Here is a 16,206-nt window from a genome sequence, read left to right on the forward strand (position 1 = left end):
AGGGAGGAAACTATGATGGACCTTTTCTGCACACATCGTCAACACTGGTACTCAGACCCAAGGAAGGCTTTGCTACTCCCATAGGTCCGAGGCCTCAGGGTCCTAGACATGGCTGTGCCCATGCCAGCAACACACATTCACTCAGGACACGTTAATTCCTCCTATAGCCACCATCCATCCAAACAACACTTTGTATCTTCCAAAACTGAGATGCTATACTGATGAAGTAACAGCTCCCCACTGCCCCTTCTTCAGCCCTGAAAACTACCAATCTCCCTTCCACCTCTGGAGGCTTTGTATAAATGGAGTCATGCAGTATTTGTCATTTTATTTCACTCATCAGGATGCCATTAAGTTTCATCTACACTATCACATGTCAAATGTTTTTCCTTTTATTAACGTCCCATTCTTTGTATGTGCTGTGTTGTCTTGTTTATACATTTGTTCATCAGGAGACACTTGGGTTGCTCCCAGTGTTTAGATATAAACAATACCATACCATGCTAGTCCAGATCACCTCAGAATGAAGCCCGTGTATGACCGTGTACCATTGCCTAACACCCTATGAGGTCAGAGTTAGAGACAGTCCACCTGACTGCTGTAACAAAATGCCTTACACTGTGCTACTTGGAAGCAACAGGAATTAATGAACAGTCCCGGAGGCTGAGAAGTCCAAGGCACTAGAATCCATAACTGGTGAAGCCCGCCCTCTTGTTCATAGATGGGAGTCCTGCTGTGTTCTCACACAGCAGAAGGCACTCTGGGTTTCTTTCATAAGGGCATTGATTCCATTCACGAGATCTCTACCCTCATAACTACACCCTCAACTTAAACATTTTAACACATGGCAGGTAGTATTAGCCAAGTCTCAGAGGTGAGAAAACCAGAACACAGAGAGGCAGGTTAAATTGTCTCATATTGCACAGCTAATGAGTTGCAGAGTTGGGGCCAGAGCCTCCTTGACCACCTGGAAGCCCAGACACACACACTCCAACTTGGCCGTCACAGCCTTTCCAAGCCATGCCGGCCCCTGGGCCTCCTGTATACTGTTACACATTTGGCTGAATTCAGGAATGTTGACCCACCTCTCCAGAACCCTGGCTAGAGTATGCCTGGGTAGCAACCCAAGTCTGGTATATCAATAGGTCAGAGACTGGCCCCGAGTACACCACCTTCATGAGAGGATAGAACAGGACCACATGGCCCCATTTCAGGGGGCAGGGGCTGTCAGCCAACCTGGGATGCCTGCCTGAGCTGGATCGCTCTTAAAGGATGCTGGGGAGATGCCACGGGGCTGACCAGCTTCTAAGGTACCCAGTCCATACCCATCCTGGCTTTCTGCCTCACAGGTGAACAACAACGGGATCATCTCCTTCCTGAAGGAGGTCTCTCAGTTCACCCCCGTGGCCTTCCCCATCGCCAAAGACCGCTGTGTGGTGGCAGCCTTCTGGGCGGATGTGGACAACCGACGTGCAGGTGACGTCTACTACCGTGAGGCCACTGACCCAGCCATGCTGCAGAGAGCCACAGAGGACATCAGACGGTACTTTCCTGAGCTCCCGGACTTCTCTGCTACCTGGGTTTTTGTGGCCACCTGGTACCGCGTGACCTTCTTTGGAGGCAGCTCCTCTTCCCCCGTGAGTCCAGGTGGCTGTGTGGCCTGGGAGGGAGGCTGTGTGGTTGGGACCCTGCCAAGGTAGGCCAGCTATAGGTGGTCTACACCCCAAAAAGAACTCTGGGCTTAAGATCATGTCACTTCTTAAATCACAGGGCCAGGGTGGAGGAGGACAGAGCCTCACCCTTCCAGGCCCAACACAGCACTTCTCATGTGGGAACTGCACAGGATCCATGGTGCTAGGAGAAGTTCTGTTGGAACGGCTTGGTTCTCTAACAGTTCCAGGGTGGAGCAGTGTCGGGGAGGGTCTGCTCTAGGTGGGATATTTTTTGGTTGGTTGGTTCTTGTATCACTTTCTTCGTTATATCATTACACAGGAGCAAACAGTAAACTTTGAGCTAGGCTAGCAGCCAACAAAACTCAAGCAATCCTCCTGTCTCCACCACCCCAGCACTGGAATTACAGGCTTATGTGCAGCCATGTCCCAATGTGTACTAGGGCTGGATGTGCATCTTTACACTTGTGTAGCAAGTACTCTGAACCACCTGTATAACACTTGATGGTGTTTTTTGGAGTAGGGTACCGTGAAACCCAGGTTGGCTTCAAACTCACTATGTAGCTGTGGATGGCCCTCAATTCCCGATCCTCTCCCTCTCAGCCTCCAGAGTGCTGGGTCCACAGATACGTGCCACCATATCTGGCTGCTCTGTTTCACTCCCTGATAGTGGTAATCAACCAGATGGAGTGGCTGAGCCCTTTGTGTCTTTGGTGAGTGTGGTTGGCTGATGCTGCCCACCCAGACAGGTACTTTCCAGCACTTACTATACGAAGGCCTGTTCTGGATACTAAGCCACACAGAAAGAGGCCCTGAGATGCAAGTGGCCTGTCAAAGCTGTTTATTCACACAATAAGGGCTTTTGTGAGGGCACCTTCTGGGTGGCAGGCAGTGTCCCAAGTACTGGGTGACAACCCTGGAGAGAACCAACAAGACAAGCCCACACTGTGGTGTAGCTCGAGTTTTCCTGCCTGGCCCACCGTCAGGACAAATCTCTCACCCGCCAGTCCCACAGTCGCTCAAAGCCAACCAAGTAAACACAGAGACTTATATTGCTTACAAACTGTATGGCCGTGGCAGGCTTCTTACTAACTGTTCTCACAGCTTAAATTAATCCATTTCTATAAATCTATACCTTGCCATGTGGCTCGTGGCTTACCGGCATCTTCACATGCTGCTAGTCATGGCGGCAGCTGGCAGTGTCTCCCTCCGCCTTCTTGTTATCTAAATTCTCCTCTCTGTTAGTCCCGTCTCTACTTCCTGCCTGGCCACTGGCCAATCAGTGTTTTATTTATTGACCAATCAGAGCATTTGACATACAGATCATCCCCCAGCACTGTGGGGCTTCCACAGGCCCCTCACAAAGGCAGCAGGCACTGGGGTGCGCTCAGAAGTACAGTCTATTCAGGCAGCACCTGTTGGGGAGGTTCATCAACACCGCCTGGATGGGGATGCTCTGTGCATCACGTCGCCCCACAGCCCCACCGCTTTGTGACCGTCACCCTTCCGGCCACCCACTCAAAGCATCAGCGTTTGTTGACTGTCTCTCCTGCCAAATTTTATATACGAATGATTCCCGTTCAGCTTTTCATTGTGACAATGATTGAAACAAGCTTGGACTGTGAGAGGGGCCCACGTACTACCAGTGCCTGATGCATGGCCATTCGAGATCCTGCTGTGACACACATCCCCAGAGCAGTCTGCTACCCTCTCAGAGTGTCCTACAGGTGTCCATTTGGAGGTGCCTGTTCCCTGAACCCCAGATAAGTGCTCTGTCCTCTTCCATCTTTGCTAACACTGCAGGCAAAACAGGGAATGCTTTTTGTTTTGTTTGTTTGTTTGTTTGTTTGGGTGCCTGTCCTGGATCTCACTCTGTAGACCAGGCTGGCCTCGAATCACAGAAATCCTCCTGGCTCTGCCTCCTGAGTGCTGGGATTAAAGGTGTGCGCCACCAACACCTGGCCAAGGAATGCTTTTTTAAAACTTAGATATCTCTGGCTTCTACAGATGTTGAATTTTTTCTCTAGTGTTATTGATATGGCATTATGTGCTAGTGTACTTATTCATGCCTTCTGCCAATTTTTCTTAATACTTATGGTCCTTTTTTATTGTTCTAAGTTCTCCTGGATATGAAGGTTATCAGCAGTCTTATCTGCCATGTGTTATAAATGCATTTTTTGCTACTGTCTGCCAATCATTTTGATATCACAACACTTTTCCCACTCAGAGGCTTTTGTCTCTAAGTATATCGATCTCTCTTTTGGTCCTTGCTATTACTAAACATCACAGAAGTCCTTCTCTGAGATGCAGTGTGTACTGCCCAATGTTTTCTTCTAGGACTTCCATGATGTTTAAAACCATACTTGATTTGGGATTTGTTCTCATGCGTGGGGTGAAGCGGGGCAGGAGGCTAGCTTTGCCCTTTCTCAGTTTCCCATGTGTCCCGAGATTATTCCTTCACCCCAATCTGAAGTGCTTTTTGGGGGTTTCACCACTCGGGGATGGTCATGGAGTTAAAGTCCATGAAAACCATAAAACCTAAGATTAGAAGCTGCTTTTCCTCTTTGTTTTTGTTCTTACCACACAGATTTTGTGGTTTGGCTGAGGGAGTGCACTCCAGCCTCTGAAGGAGCCTGAGCCCCTTGAGGCTGGGGACAGCGTCTGCTCCAGCTGTTCTGGCCTTGTCCCTTAACAGTGGGGTAGGCTGTAGAGATAGACAAAGCCACCATGGTCCTACCTTGCTTGGCTGTCCATTGGAAGGAGACAGGGCTTTTGATGTGGGACAGGGGGTGTAGCTGGAGAGCTTCTCTCCAGGTCCCATCAAGCCCCTGCAGTCCCACAACCCATGTATAAAATAATCACTCAGATGCTTATATTACTTATAAACTGTATGGCTGTGGCAGGCTTTTTGTTATCTATTTTTTTTATCTTAAATTAACCCATTTCTATTAATCTATAATTTGCCACGTGGCTCGTGGCTTACCGGTACCTTACATCTTGCTTGTCATGGCGGCGGCTCGCAGATCTCTCTGCCTCAGCCTTCCACTTCCCCCAATTCTCTTCTCTTTGTCCCGCCTATACTTTCTGCCTGGCTACTGGCCAATCAGTGTTTTATTTATTCCCAATCAGAGCAACACATTTAACATACAGAACATCTCACAGCAAGGGGGTGCAGCCAGTCACAGCTAACCCCCTCTCCTGGCAGGTCAACACGTTCCAAACAGTGCTCATCACCGATGGCCGGTTCTCCTTCACCATCTTCAACTATGAGTCCATCCTGTGGACCACGGGCACACACGCCAGCAGCGGGGGTGACGCTGACGGCCTGGGAGGCATCGCAGCCCAGGTAGGCCAGGGCAGAATCGGGGCCCAGTGTTCAGGGGCCCCTGCCCCTCCTGCCAAGGTGCCGTGAGGAGGAGGGGTAGGCCGACCTTCACTGTGGCAGATATCGGCTCCCTTCCAGGCCTATGCAGAGATCAGTCTGTGGCAGCCACAGTGACTCTGTGTCCCTAAGGTGCCCAGAACCACAAAATAGCCTCTGGTACCTTTGTCCTTTCCTCCCTGATAAGGATCTCTGTCCCCAATGTGTCAGGAAGGCTGTGCCTGTCCCCAAACCATGCTCTTCCACTCACCTCCAGACCCCAACTTTCTCCTGGGGCGGCACTTCTCTTGGGCCTTAGGTGAGGCCTAGAGGCTGAGTGGGTGAGTGCTGGAAGCTAGGGAGGAAGTCCAGCACCACGCTTGACTGGAGGGACTGCTGAAGTCAACAGCCCCCGACATCTACAGTGTCCTCTCCTTACAAGGCCATCTCTCCACCATCCTTGACTTGGCCATCCTGAGAGAGAACTCAGTGACTGTAAGGAGACCTGCCTCCCTCTCTGCCCCCGCTCCCAGGCAGGTTTCAACGCAGGTGATGGGCACCGTTACTTCAACATCCCTGGGTCACGCACAGCAGACATGGCTGAGGTGGAGACCACCACCAACGTGGGCGTGCCCGGGCGCTGGGCGTTTAGAATCGATGATGCCCAGGTGCGCGTGGGGGGCTGCGGCCATACAAGTAAGAGGCTCAGGGAGGGGAGGGCTGAGGAACCCTGTGGCAGTAGGGGCGGGGCTCAGGGGCTAGAACCTATCCCCCACCTCCCTAAATCCCCGCCCACCCTCCCCGCCCCACAGCCCATCCTGTCCCATGCCTCAGGTGACCTGGGTCTTCTGGGGAGAGGAGCAGAGCAGAGTTGCCCCTGCCTCCATCTCAGGGGTGAGGGCGGGGGGACAGGGACCTCCATAGGCCTGATGGTAGTCACAAGCCAGAGTATAGTATGGTCCTTCTGGTCTAGCAGTACAAGCAGTCAGATGGCCCTGGTGGCACACACTCGGGAACCCCAGCTCTACCACCATGTGGCCTCTAGAAGGTACCACACCCAGAAACACCCTGTTCACCATGCGGAGGTGTCAAAGCCCTGGCTGACTGACTGACCTGCCAGTCAGTAGAGACCTCCATCACAAACCCTCCTAAACCTGAGCTGAAGACAGGCCACTGCTAGGACCCACCCCACAAACTTGTTGATCATGTGGCTGAGGCCACAGGACAGGGTGCTTTTCCCTGGCACCGAGTCCCCTGAAGAGAACTCTGCTGGGTGACCACACAGAGCACCAGCAGGTCAGGGAGACCGTCTGGTGAAGGGCAGATGAGGACGAGTGTACTCAGGACATGCAAGGCTGGGGAGGGTGAAGCTGGCACACACTTGACGTGCCGGGTACATAGCAGGCCAGCCTGGGCAACCAAAGCTGAACTCCATGACATCCTGGCTCTAGAGCAGCAAGTGGAACACTTAAGAGGGCAGAACCCAGGCTGGAGAGATGGCTCAGCGGTTGAGAGCACTGGCTGCTCTTCCAGAGGACCCTGGTTCAATTCCCAGCACCCACATGGCAGCTCATAACTGTCTGTAACTCTAAGATCTGACACAGACACCCATGCAGGCAAAACACCAATGCACATAAAATAAAAATAAAAATTAAATTAAATTAAAAAAACAGGCAGAACCCCAGGGCAGCCCCAGCCCTGCTCCTGGCCAGCAGTCAGCTCTGACACTAGGACTCTGGACAGTGGCATCTGAAGTGGTCCTGTGGGTATTGCTTGCAGTGGGGGCTGGGAAGTCAGGTCCCTTGCCAAAGGCTGAGTGTTAGGTTCTGGTTGAGGAGCAAGGGGCACGTGTGGACAAACCATGCTTTTCAAACTGCTACAGCTCAGCTGGAGGGGGACTCTCAGAAGAGCACCCAGCCATCAGGTGCCTTCCCATTTGTGGAGCACCACCCCCAGGTCCATGTGATAAGAAGGCACAGGAAACAGCTGCAGAGGTGCCTTGATACTGTGGTGCCTCTAGGAGCCAGGGATACAGCTACCCTGCTAGCCCAGGGGCAGTTGTGGGGTGTTATATAAACACGAGCTTGCTCAAAAGGGAGGACGGATGGTTCCTGAGAGGCAGCACCTCACGCCTGGAAGTCTAACTCCTAAGCAAGCCCAGCTCTTCTTGCAGCCATGGCTGCAAAGGGGCAGCCACATTTCAAGTAGACCAGGTGAGCACAGTGCTGCTAGATGATCCCAGTTGACAGAAAGGTAAGCTCCCTGATCAGAAAGACACCCACAGTCTGAAGGGTGTGGTGATCACTGGTCCTCCCTGGAGTCCTCCTCCTAGTAACAGGCGATTGGAGTCCTTGAGACTTTCTGATCACCTGCCAATTTGTGATTAACCTCTTATTTCAGGAGACCAGCCTGACCTTATAGAACTGGGTTTGGGGGTTGCTGAGGTCTCAGGGGAACCCCAGGAGGCCTTCCTAAGAGGCCTTGCTGTAATATACACTGGCTGTGACAACTGATGCCAGTTTCTTGCTTTACATGTGAGGAAACCAGGAGGGTAGCTGAGCAACCCCAGAAGTGCCCGTGGCAGAGGTGGGAAGGATTAAAGAGCTAAAAGAAGGAGCTATGGGCATAGGTGATTCCGGGGATGTCTGCCTCCACAGGAAGCCAGAGTCAGAACCTAGGACACCAATGATCAGCAATAGACCCTGGCAAGAGAGCTGCCAGGCAAACTGGGCTCCAGCTCGAAGACCCAGAAACTGAACACAAAGATGCTCTGTCACCAATGTCATGGTCACTAAACTGACCCTTTGGTGGAGGGGAGGGAGACATTGCCATTGCAGGTGGCTCTCCTGCCCACATTCTAGATGCAGTGGCATGAGGCCTGGGCTCCTTCCTGTGTCCACAGCCTCTGTGTGCCTGGTCCTGCGTCCATGCCTCAATGGCGGCAAGTGTATTGACGACTGCGTCACGGGCAATCCCTCCTACACCTGCTCCTGCCTCGCTGGCTTCACGGGGCGGAGATGCCACCTGGGTGAGTCACTGGCACCCGGGTGGGGACAAGGTGCCCACTGATTTCCTGCACCCAGTCACTCCGCCACCCACTGGTCATATACCAGGCTCAGGGGAAATACTGCAGGGCTGACAGTGGCCGTGAGGTCCAAGGTCTCTGTCCTCGTGATACAGAAACTGATGGAGGTCAAACGCTATGGTTATGTGGCAGTGGGTGCTGCTGCTGCAGCTCCCAGCCACTCTCAGTTAAGGCCTGTCAGGGTTCAGGGCTTAGTCTGTCCTCCACCCCTACCCAAAGCCCTGGCACTTCCTTCACAGTTTCCTCTACTGAGGCCCCAGCCTGCTCCATGTTTCAGATGTGAACGAGTGTGCTTCCCACCCGTGTCAAAATGGTGGGACCTGCACCCATGGTGTCAACAGCTTCAGCTGCCAGTGCCCAGCCGGCTTCAAGGGACTCACCTGTGAGTCAGGTAGGAACTCACCAACCTCGCGAGCTGCAAAGCACAAGACACATGGCTAGGGGACAGTGAGACTGAGGACTGCAGGAGGTCTTGGCACCGATGGAGGCAGCCTAGAGAGTTCTGTCACGAGAGAAGTCCAGGAGGAGCCCGAGGTCACAGGGGAGGCCTGTCTGATGGTGTGGGCAGGGGCAAACATGGGTGAGTGTGGCAGACACAGACTTCCTGGCCCTGGCACTAGATCACGGATGGAGCTTTGGAATAGATGAGAGCCCAGGTCCTTCACTGGGCCAGGGTCAGAGTCAGGAGTCTTGTGGGGGTGAGAAAGTGGAGGATGTCTGGGATAAGGTGGGACAGCTTTGAGACGGGGAGGGGCAAGGCACGCGCTCACAGAGCACAGGCTTTCTACCACACAACCCCCTGGCCCCTGAACCAACTGCTCCTCCCCAGGCTCTCACCGTCTGGGAAGGTGCAGGGTGGGGTCCTGCTGCTTCCAGACCACTGGAGCCCCCTCTGTCTTCACAGTGCAGCTCAGCTGAGGCATTCCCCCATAGATTCGGCCTCCGGTTTTCTGCCGTTCCACTGGTACCTCCTCAGGGCCCTCCTCCTTACCCTGCACGGTCCCTGCAAGCAGACCCTTCCGTTCCAGCCTCCAGTCTCACCGTGGTCTAGTCCAAGGGCTAGTCCAAGGCAGCCCTTGAACGTCAAACACTGTGACCACCACACCCGACCCAGCTCAGCCAAACAGTATCCCTTCCACCCCCATAGAGTTCTGGGTAGTGTAGCCGTCAGTATAAAAACTTACACTAGAGTTGCAATGGGGCCTCTTAAACCCTTTCTACTTGTGACCCCTTTTGCTAAGGAAATTTTTATGCACTCCCAGAAATGATAAATCATAATGAAATTTATCTTAAAATTATCTGATATACACATAATTTTTTTTACCACTTACTAAAGATGAAAGCAGCCAGGAGTGGTGGCGAATGCCCTCAAATCCAGCACTTAGGAGGCAGAGGCAGGCAGAGCTTTATAAGCTTGAGGTTAGCCTGGCCTGCATAATGAGTTCCAGGCGAGCCAAGGCTACATTGTGAGACCATTTCTCAAAAAACAAATGAGAGGGAAGAAAAATGTGAAATCTAATTTGCATACTGACAAGGTATATGTGCTTATTTTTACATAAAGACTTAAATTATGGCTGAGTATTTGATACTGCAGTACCCAGGGCATCTTCAATACTTCAGAATTGATGGATATTTTGATTTTATAATCATCAGTGATAAGAACACTGTTTCACATAAATGTAGAGTACAAAATGGCAGAAGCATGCTTAATGCCATCAGAAATTGCTGAAAACAATCCTGATCCCAAGCCAAAATTCATGGCATTTTGGAGATGGCTCAGCAAAGCGCTCGCCACTCAAGCATAAGAACCTGGAATCGATTCCCGGAACCCATCTACAAAATCCAGGTGTGGTAACGGGTACTCATAACCATCCAGGGACAAATAAGAAGGTGCCTGGGGCTTACTGGCCAGCTATCCTATCTTACCCTATCCAGATCTCTGCGAGTTCAAGGCCAGCTCGCTCTACATAGTGAGTTCCAGGACACCCAGGGCTCTTTAGACAGATCCTGACTCAACAACAACAACAACAAAAAGTTTTCTCTAATATCATACAATTCAAAGGTAATACTGATTTGATACTACCACGCCGGGGAAGGATAGGAGGGAAGCAGTGAAAACCTTTGTTTCCATAAGACATTATATTTGCATTAGAGAAGAAAACATCCTATGCATGATAAGAAAACTGTTCTGAAGTGTTTCGGCCAGTGTGCACTGGTCTTGCCCAGCCCGCTGGCATATGCAGAGCGAAGTGTGCATGTTGTGTTCAGAACCAAGGCAGCAGTGAAGCTGTAAGTCCACACAGTGCACACCGCCAAAAACATCCCAGGTTCATTATGCATTCCATTTTGAATTTTTAGTTATACATCCAGAAGTACTTTAATTTGCAAATTTTTCACAATATCTGATTTCAGTTATGCAACCACATATGGGATTTGCAATTTGCAGTTTAAGAGGCTAGGATTTAGATCAACTGTGTTCAAATAGCTTCCATATCAATACCTCAGTCTAGAAAAACAATCCTATCAACATTCATGGTCACAAGAAGCTAAGTGTTTAATTTCAGTGCACACACATACACATTTTTACTTGAGAAAACTGTAGTTGAATGAGCGTAAGGGGATTGTACACACACACACACACACACACACACACACACACAAACAAGTTTGTGAAAGAAATGAAAAGGAAATTGATTTTAAGTGCATTAGGTTAATGCATTAGGTACCCTTGATTTCCATTAGGTAAGAGGGCTTTGCAGTGAACCCTCAGCTGTCCATTGTGGACAAGGCCACAATGCTCCAGCCCAAACCAGAGCCTGGATGGTTGGAACACATTCCAGGCAGAGGTTAGGTACTACTTGCTCTCCATGCATCAGCAGAGCTAGATGTGGCAGACTGTGGAGACCCAGACGGCCTACTGCTCTGTCCACCTGCTGAGGCCCAGGGAGACCCTAAGGGTTGCTACCATGCTGTCCAGGGAGGACTCGGCCTATGAGGTCTGACAGTGGCCACGGGGGACAGGAGCAGAGTTGGGCAACAGCCCCTCCTTAGCCAATGAGACAGACTGGAAGCCCCAGGTTCCAGAAGCCCTCTTTGGATGTATGGCAGAAGTTGGTCCCATTCTGCCTGACATCCTATCCAGCACACATGCCCTTCCTCCATTCCAGGTTTGCTGAACTAGAACCAATTCATACAGAGCTTTGGGTACCCTTGAAACTGCCCTAGCCAGACCTCCTCCCAGCTTGTCACCCTCCAGAGACAACCAGGATCCCCTCCCATTGAGCCTAGATCTGTCAAGGATAAGGCTCAGTATATGTCCTCAGGGACTTCTGCCCATCAGTCCACTATAGTCAGGACTCCAATATCCTGTCTACTCCACTTTACTTGTAGCACAGTCTCCATGTGACAACAAAGTGTGTCAAAATGGTGGCCAGTGCCAGGCAGAGAGCAGCTCCGCAACATGTGTGTGCCAGGCTGGGTACACTGGGGCCACCTGTGAGACAGGTGAGTAACCTACACACAGGATGGGGGGGCGCCTATGGGTGGCAGGGAGTGCTTGGGAGGGCTTCCCTCTGGCCAGGTTCAGGTTGGTCCCAGTCTGACTTAAGCTAATCCCCCATCTTTACGGCCCCCAGATGTGGATGAATGCAGCTCTGACCCATGCCTGAATGGAGGATCCTGTGTTGACCTGGTTGGAAACTACAGCTGTATTTGTGTGGAGCCCTTTGAGGGACCTCGATGTGAGACAGGTAGCTGCCACATGGTCCTCTACAGTGACTGTAACTTGTGCAGTGGCTCTCACTTCAGCCACGCCCCTTTCCTGCCTCACTTCCTGCCCTCGCGCCCCCCCCCCCCATCAGCCACCTTCCCATTTACTTTCCAGCCCTTCCAGAGCCACCAGCTGGAGAGAACAGGGAACAGCTGGGCTGGGCGGGCCTTCTCCATTCTAGGCATTGGTTTCCATCTGTAACATCAGGGACAGGTGACAACCTTCTCAAGTCTGTTTTTTTTTTTTTTTTTTTTCAACTCAAAGAATTCTAGGCTTTTTACTCGTAAATAAAAGTAACCCATTTTTTAAAACATAAGTCAGCAGAAGAAAAGAATGTTTCACATCTGGAGAAGAGCTACAATAGATGCTCGCTAGGAGCCATGCAAGCTGGAAAGGGAAAACCATCAGGGAAGACCACATAGAAATACATTCCAGAGCCAAGGGGAAATAAAGACCTGCTCACATAAGCATCCAGCAACACACCTTTCTCATGAAAGCTGTTAAAGGAGCCGGGTGGTGGTGGCATACACCTTTAATTCCAGCCAGATCTCTAAGTAAGAGGCTAGCCTGGTCTAAAGAGCGAGTTCCAGGACAGTCAAGGCTACACAGAGAAACCCTGTCTTGAAAAACAAAACAAAAACAAAAACAAAACAAAAAACAAAAGAAAAAAGTGTTAAAGGAAGTTCTTTAGACAGAGGAAAATGGTCTAAGACAAAAATATAGAGCTATACAGAAGAACAAAATGTGAGAAATGTCCAATGTGTGGGCCAAAGTTCTGAATCTCTTTTAAAATATTTCAAACAAAATAATTTTTATTTTTAAAATGAAGCAATTTGTCATAGGGATTATAACATATAGGGGGAAATGTATGGCACTAATGTAAACTTTTTGTCAGACAAATCTTTTTCTGAAGAGTCAAATGGTGTCTGTCACAGCTACCAAGTCCCTCCATTGTGACATGAAAGTAACAACCACACAGTTCAGAGCTGAGTGCAAGGCAGTGAGTGTGTCCGTGTTGCTAGTTTTTCAAAGAACTGTGGCATGCATGTGCCCCTCCTTACACACACACACACACACACACACACACACACACACACACACACACTTAAAAATAAACCAAAAATAAGAAACTCCAATGAGTTATGGATGTTTGCCACCCCCCAAGTTGGGCATCTGATCCAAGCAGTTTAAAACAATTCCATTTGTAACAGCTCCCCTGAATGTTGGAAGGATTGGATACAAATCTAACAAAATATGTATACAATTTTACAAAAAGTGATAAGAGAACCAAAGATCTAAGTAAATAGACAGAAATACATGTTCGTAAAGGAGAAGACTCCGCATAGTAACTATGTCTCTTATTCCCAAACTGATTCATAGATTTAATGTAATTTCAAGCAGAATCCCAGGGGGATGTTTTTGTACATATAGACTAGCTGGTTCTATATTAATATGGGAAAGAAAAAGAACTTGAGTGTCCAAACAATTTTGAAAAAGAATAATTGTTGTGGAATCACACTACTGGATATTAAGACTTACTATAAAGTTATAGTGATGTAGAATATGTATTATTGGCAAGGAGACACCACACTCAAATCAATGGGACAGAGAGAGAATCTATAATTACATCCTGGATACCAAGTCAAGTCCTGGCACATCCAAGACAAGTACCTCACCACTAAGCTGTACCCATAGCCCTCACTTTTTTCTGAGTTGGAGTTTTGTTGTGTTACCCAGGCTAGTCTTGAACTTGCCATCCTCCTCCCTCAGATTCCCAAGTACAGTAGGACTGTAGGCATACACCATCTTTTTTTGTTTGTTTGTTTTGTTTTTCGAGACAGGTTTTCTCTGTGTAGCTTTGCGCCTTTCCTGGAACTCACTCTGTAGACCAGGCTGGCCTCGAACTCGCGGAGATCCGCGTGGCTCTGGCTCCCCAGTGCTGGGATTAAAGGCGTGCACCACCACTGCCCGGCGGCATACACTGTCTTGCTGGACATTTCCATAAAGGCAATTCAGGAGAAAGGATACTTTGTCTACCAAATTGGGATAATTCAATATCCTCATTAAAAAAAAAAAAAAAAAAAAGAACCTCAAACCTTACAAAAATTAATTCAAAATGGATCTTGAACCCATATGAAAAGTGCAAAACTAATATTTTTAGGGGAAAAAAGGAACAGAAATTAAACTTTGTGATCTGGTCTTCAACAAAGTGTTCCTAGATAAGACAGCAAAAAATATTAGCCACACAAAAATAAAGAGAAAATTTGATTCTTTGCCCAAATTTACAAGTTTTGCTCTGTTAAGGCATAGTTAAAAGATGGACAAAACGAGTTCCAGACTGGGAGATGGTGGTAAAGCTCATGTCTGGCAAAGGACTTAATATATGATGGATTCTCCAAACTCAAAGCAGGACAATCCAGTTAAGACCAACTGATCATGTCTGGCAAAGGACTTAATATATGATGGATTCTCCAAACTCAAAGCAGGACAATCCAGTTAAGACCAACTGAAAAATAGGCGAAACACTTAGACATCTAGGTACAAAACATATTTGGAGGTACATGAGCAGATGAATATTCCTGACATTACCTTCAGCCACTAGTAAGATATCACCACAAACTTAGTACAGTAGCACAAAAATACCAACCTGGTGTGGGCAGTTGTCTCCTATGCCCACACATTCGAGGCTACTTCCCACTGTCTCTTCTATCAGGTTCAGTGTAACTGGATTTATGTTGAGGTCTTTGAACCACTTGGACATGAGTTTTGCAGAGCACATATTTTTTTCCGAATAGTCATGAAGTGTCATTACGACTGGCCATATTGTGGGCCATAATATAAGGCCCAGTGACTTAAAGCCACAACAGCTAAACTAGTAATCATTGGAAAGTCTTCACTGTTTACCAACAGGAATGTCTGATCAGTGATGTATGGAAGCTCTGGGTGGTCTTTCAGCGTTGATTTTTGTGTCCCAAGAAAGGAGCCTGGGCCAGGCTGGCTCCCAGAAGATAGGCATCTGACTTGAATGCCCCTTGGCACTGAGAACAGCTGTGGGAACTCACAGGGGGCCAGCTTCTCCTCCATATCCAGCAGCCATGCCTGCTCTTGCCCCGGAATTTTCATCTCTCTCAAGTGGCTGGCTATTAACCACTGACTTTCTTGCAGGAAGCTACCTGGTGCCTTCCCCCTGCCTCTCCAGCCCCTGCCAGAATGGGGGCACCTGTGTGGATGCGGATCCAGGATACGTGTGCGAATGCCCTGAAGGCTTTATGGGCTTGGACTGCAGAGAGAGTATGTCGGGACTCCTGGGGCTGTGTCCCCGGGCTGGGGCAAGAGAAGGGGGGGGGGGGAGATGCCGATAGCAACAGAGTTGAGGAGGGTCCTCCCTTGGGTTGTACATGCAGGAAACCCCACGAGACAAAACGTTTGAGTGTGTGTGCGTGCTTGGCAGTTTTATGGGAGGGTGGCCAGGATTGGCCGAGGTTAAAAGAGAGAAGTTTTCGCCCATGGAAGCTTCTCCCCTATCCCCACACAGGAATCCTCAATGACTGCGAGTGCCGGAATGGAGGCAGATGCCTGGGTACCAACACCACCCTCTGCCAGTGTCCTCCAGGCTTCTTTGGGCTCCTTTGTGAATTTGGTAGGTTTCCTGCCTGGTCCCTGGATATCATTACCGGGGTCACTGGGTCTTGGAGGCGGGGGGGGGGGCACCTTCGTCAAGAAGACAAGGTCCCCAGGAAGATGAGTGGGCGCTAAAGGGGCTTCTTGCTTCCCAGAAGTCACAGCCACGCCCTGCAACATGAACACACAGTGTCCAGATGGAGGCTACTGCATGGAGTATGGCGGGAGCTACCTATGCGTCTGCCACACAGACCACAACATCAGCCACTGTGAGTGGCTAGGGACAGGCCACCAGGGATCCTGGACAGTGGTCTAGCAGGAGAAGGTGCAGGTGATGCCGCAGAGCCAGGGTTAATGGAAGAGCCTGCAGGTGTGGGAGGCTCTGGTCTCCTTCACTCCCTGAGGGAAAACATTTGGACAAAGATAAAACACCATAAGCTATCTTCCCTCTGGCCTTAATGCATACACGATTTTGTGTGACTGCTGCATTTACTACCTGTAAAGGCACTGATCAGTTAACTGGTGTGTAATTATACAGATGATGATCTGGCAGTACCACAGGTCAAAGCTACCTTGTTGGAGAGGAAGCTTGAATGTTGCTAAAATCAAAGAGTAGGAGAAACGCCGGGGGGTGAGGACTTAGGCCAAGGTGAGCAATCCAGATGCAAGCAGAGTGTATTTTAAGTGGCCTTGGTTTCAG

At 49.7% G+C, this 16,206-nt stretch overlaps 1 protein-coding gene across 1 annotated transcript in view; it reads left to right on the forward strand.

Annotated features, from left to right (window-relative positions):
• Positions 1–16,206, forward strand: part of Sned1 (sushi, nidogen and EGF like domains 1) — a 61,804-nt gene that overhangs the window by 16,441 nt on the left and 29,157 nt on the right. Inside the window, 10 exon segments of the mRNA XM_059278740.1 lie at positions 1,350–1,637; positions 4,876–5,016; positions 5,565–5,727; positions 7,934–8,059; positions 8,394–8,507; positions 11,507–11,620; positions 11,752–11,865; positions 15,051–15,176; positions 15,421–15,525; positions 15,662–15,775. Of these exon segments, the coding sequence (XP_059134723.1) occupies positions 1,350–1,637; positions 4,876–5,016; positions 5,565–5,727; positions 7,934–8,059; positions 8,394–8,507; positions 11,507–11,620; positions 11,752–11,865; positions 15,051–15,176; positions 15,421–15,525; positions 15,662–15,775 (1,405 nt within the window).

Source organism: Peromyscus eremicus, chromosome 13, assembly GCF_949786415.1.
Source record: "Peromyscus eremicus chromosome 13, PerEre_H2_v1, whole genome shotgun sequence".
In the NCBI taxonomy this organism is placed as follows: domain Eukaryota; kingdom Metazoa; phylum Chordata; class Mammalia; order Rodentia; family Cricetidae; genus Peromyscus; species Peromyscus eremicus.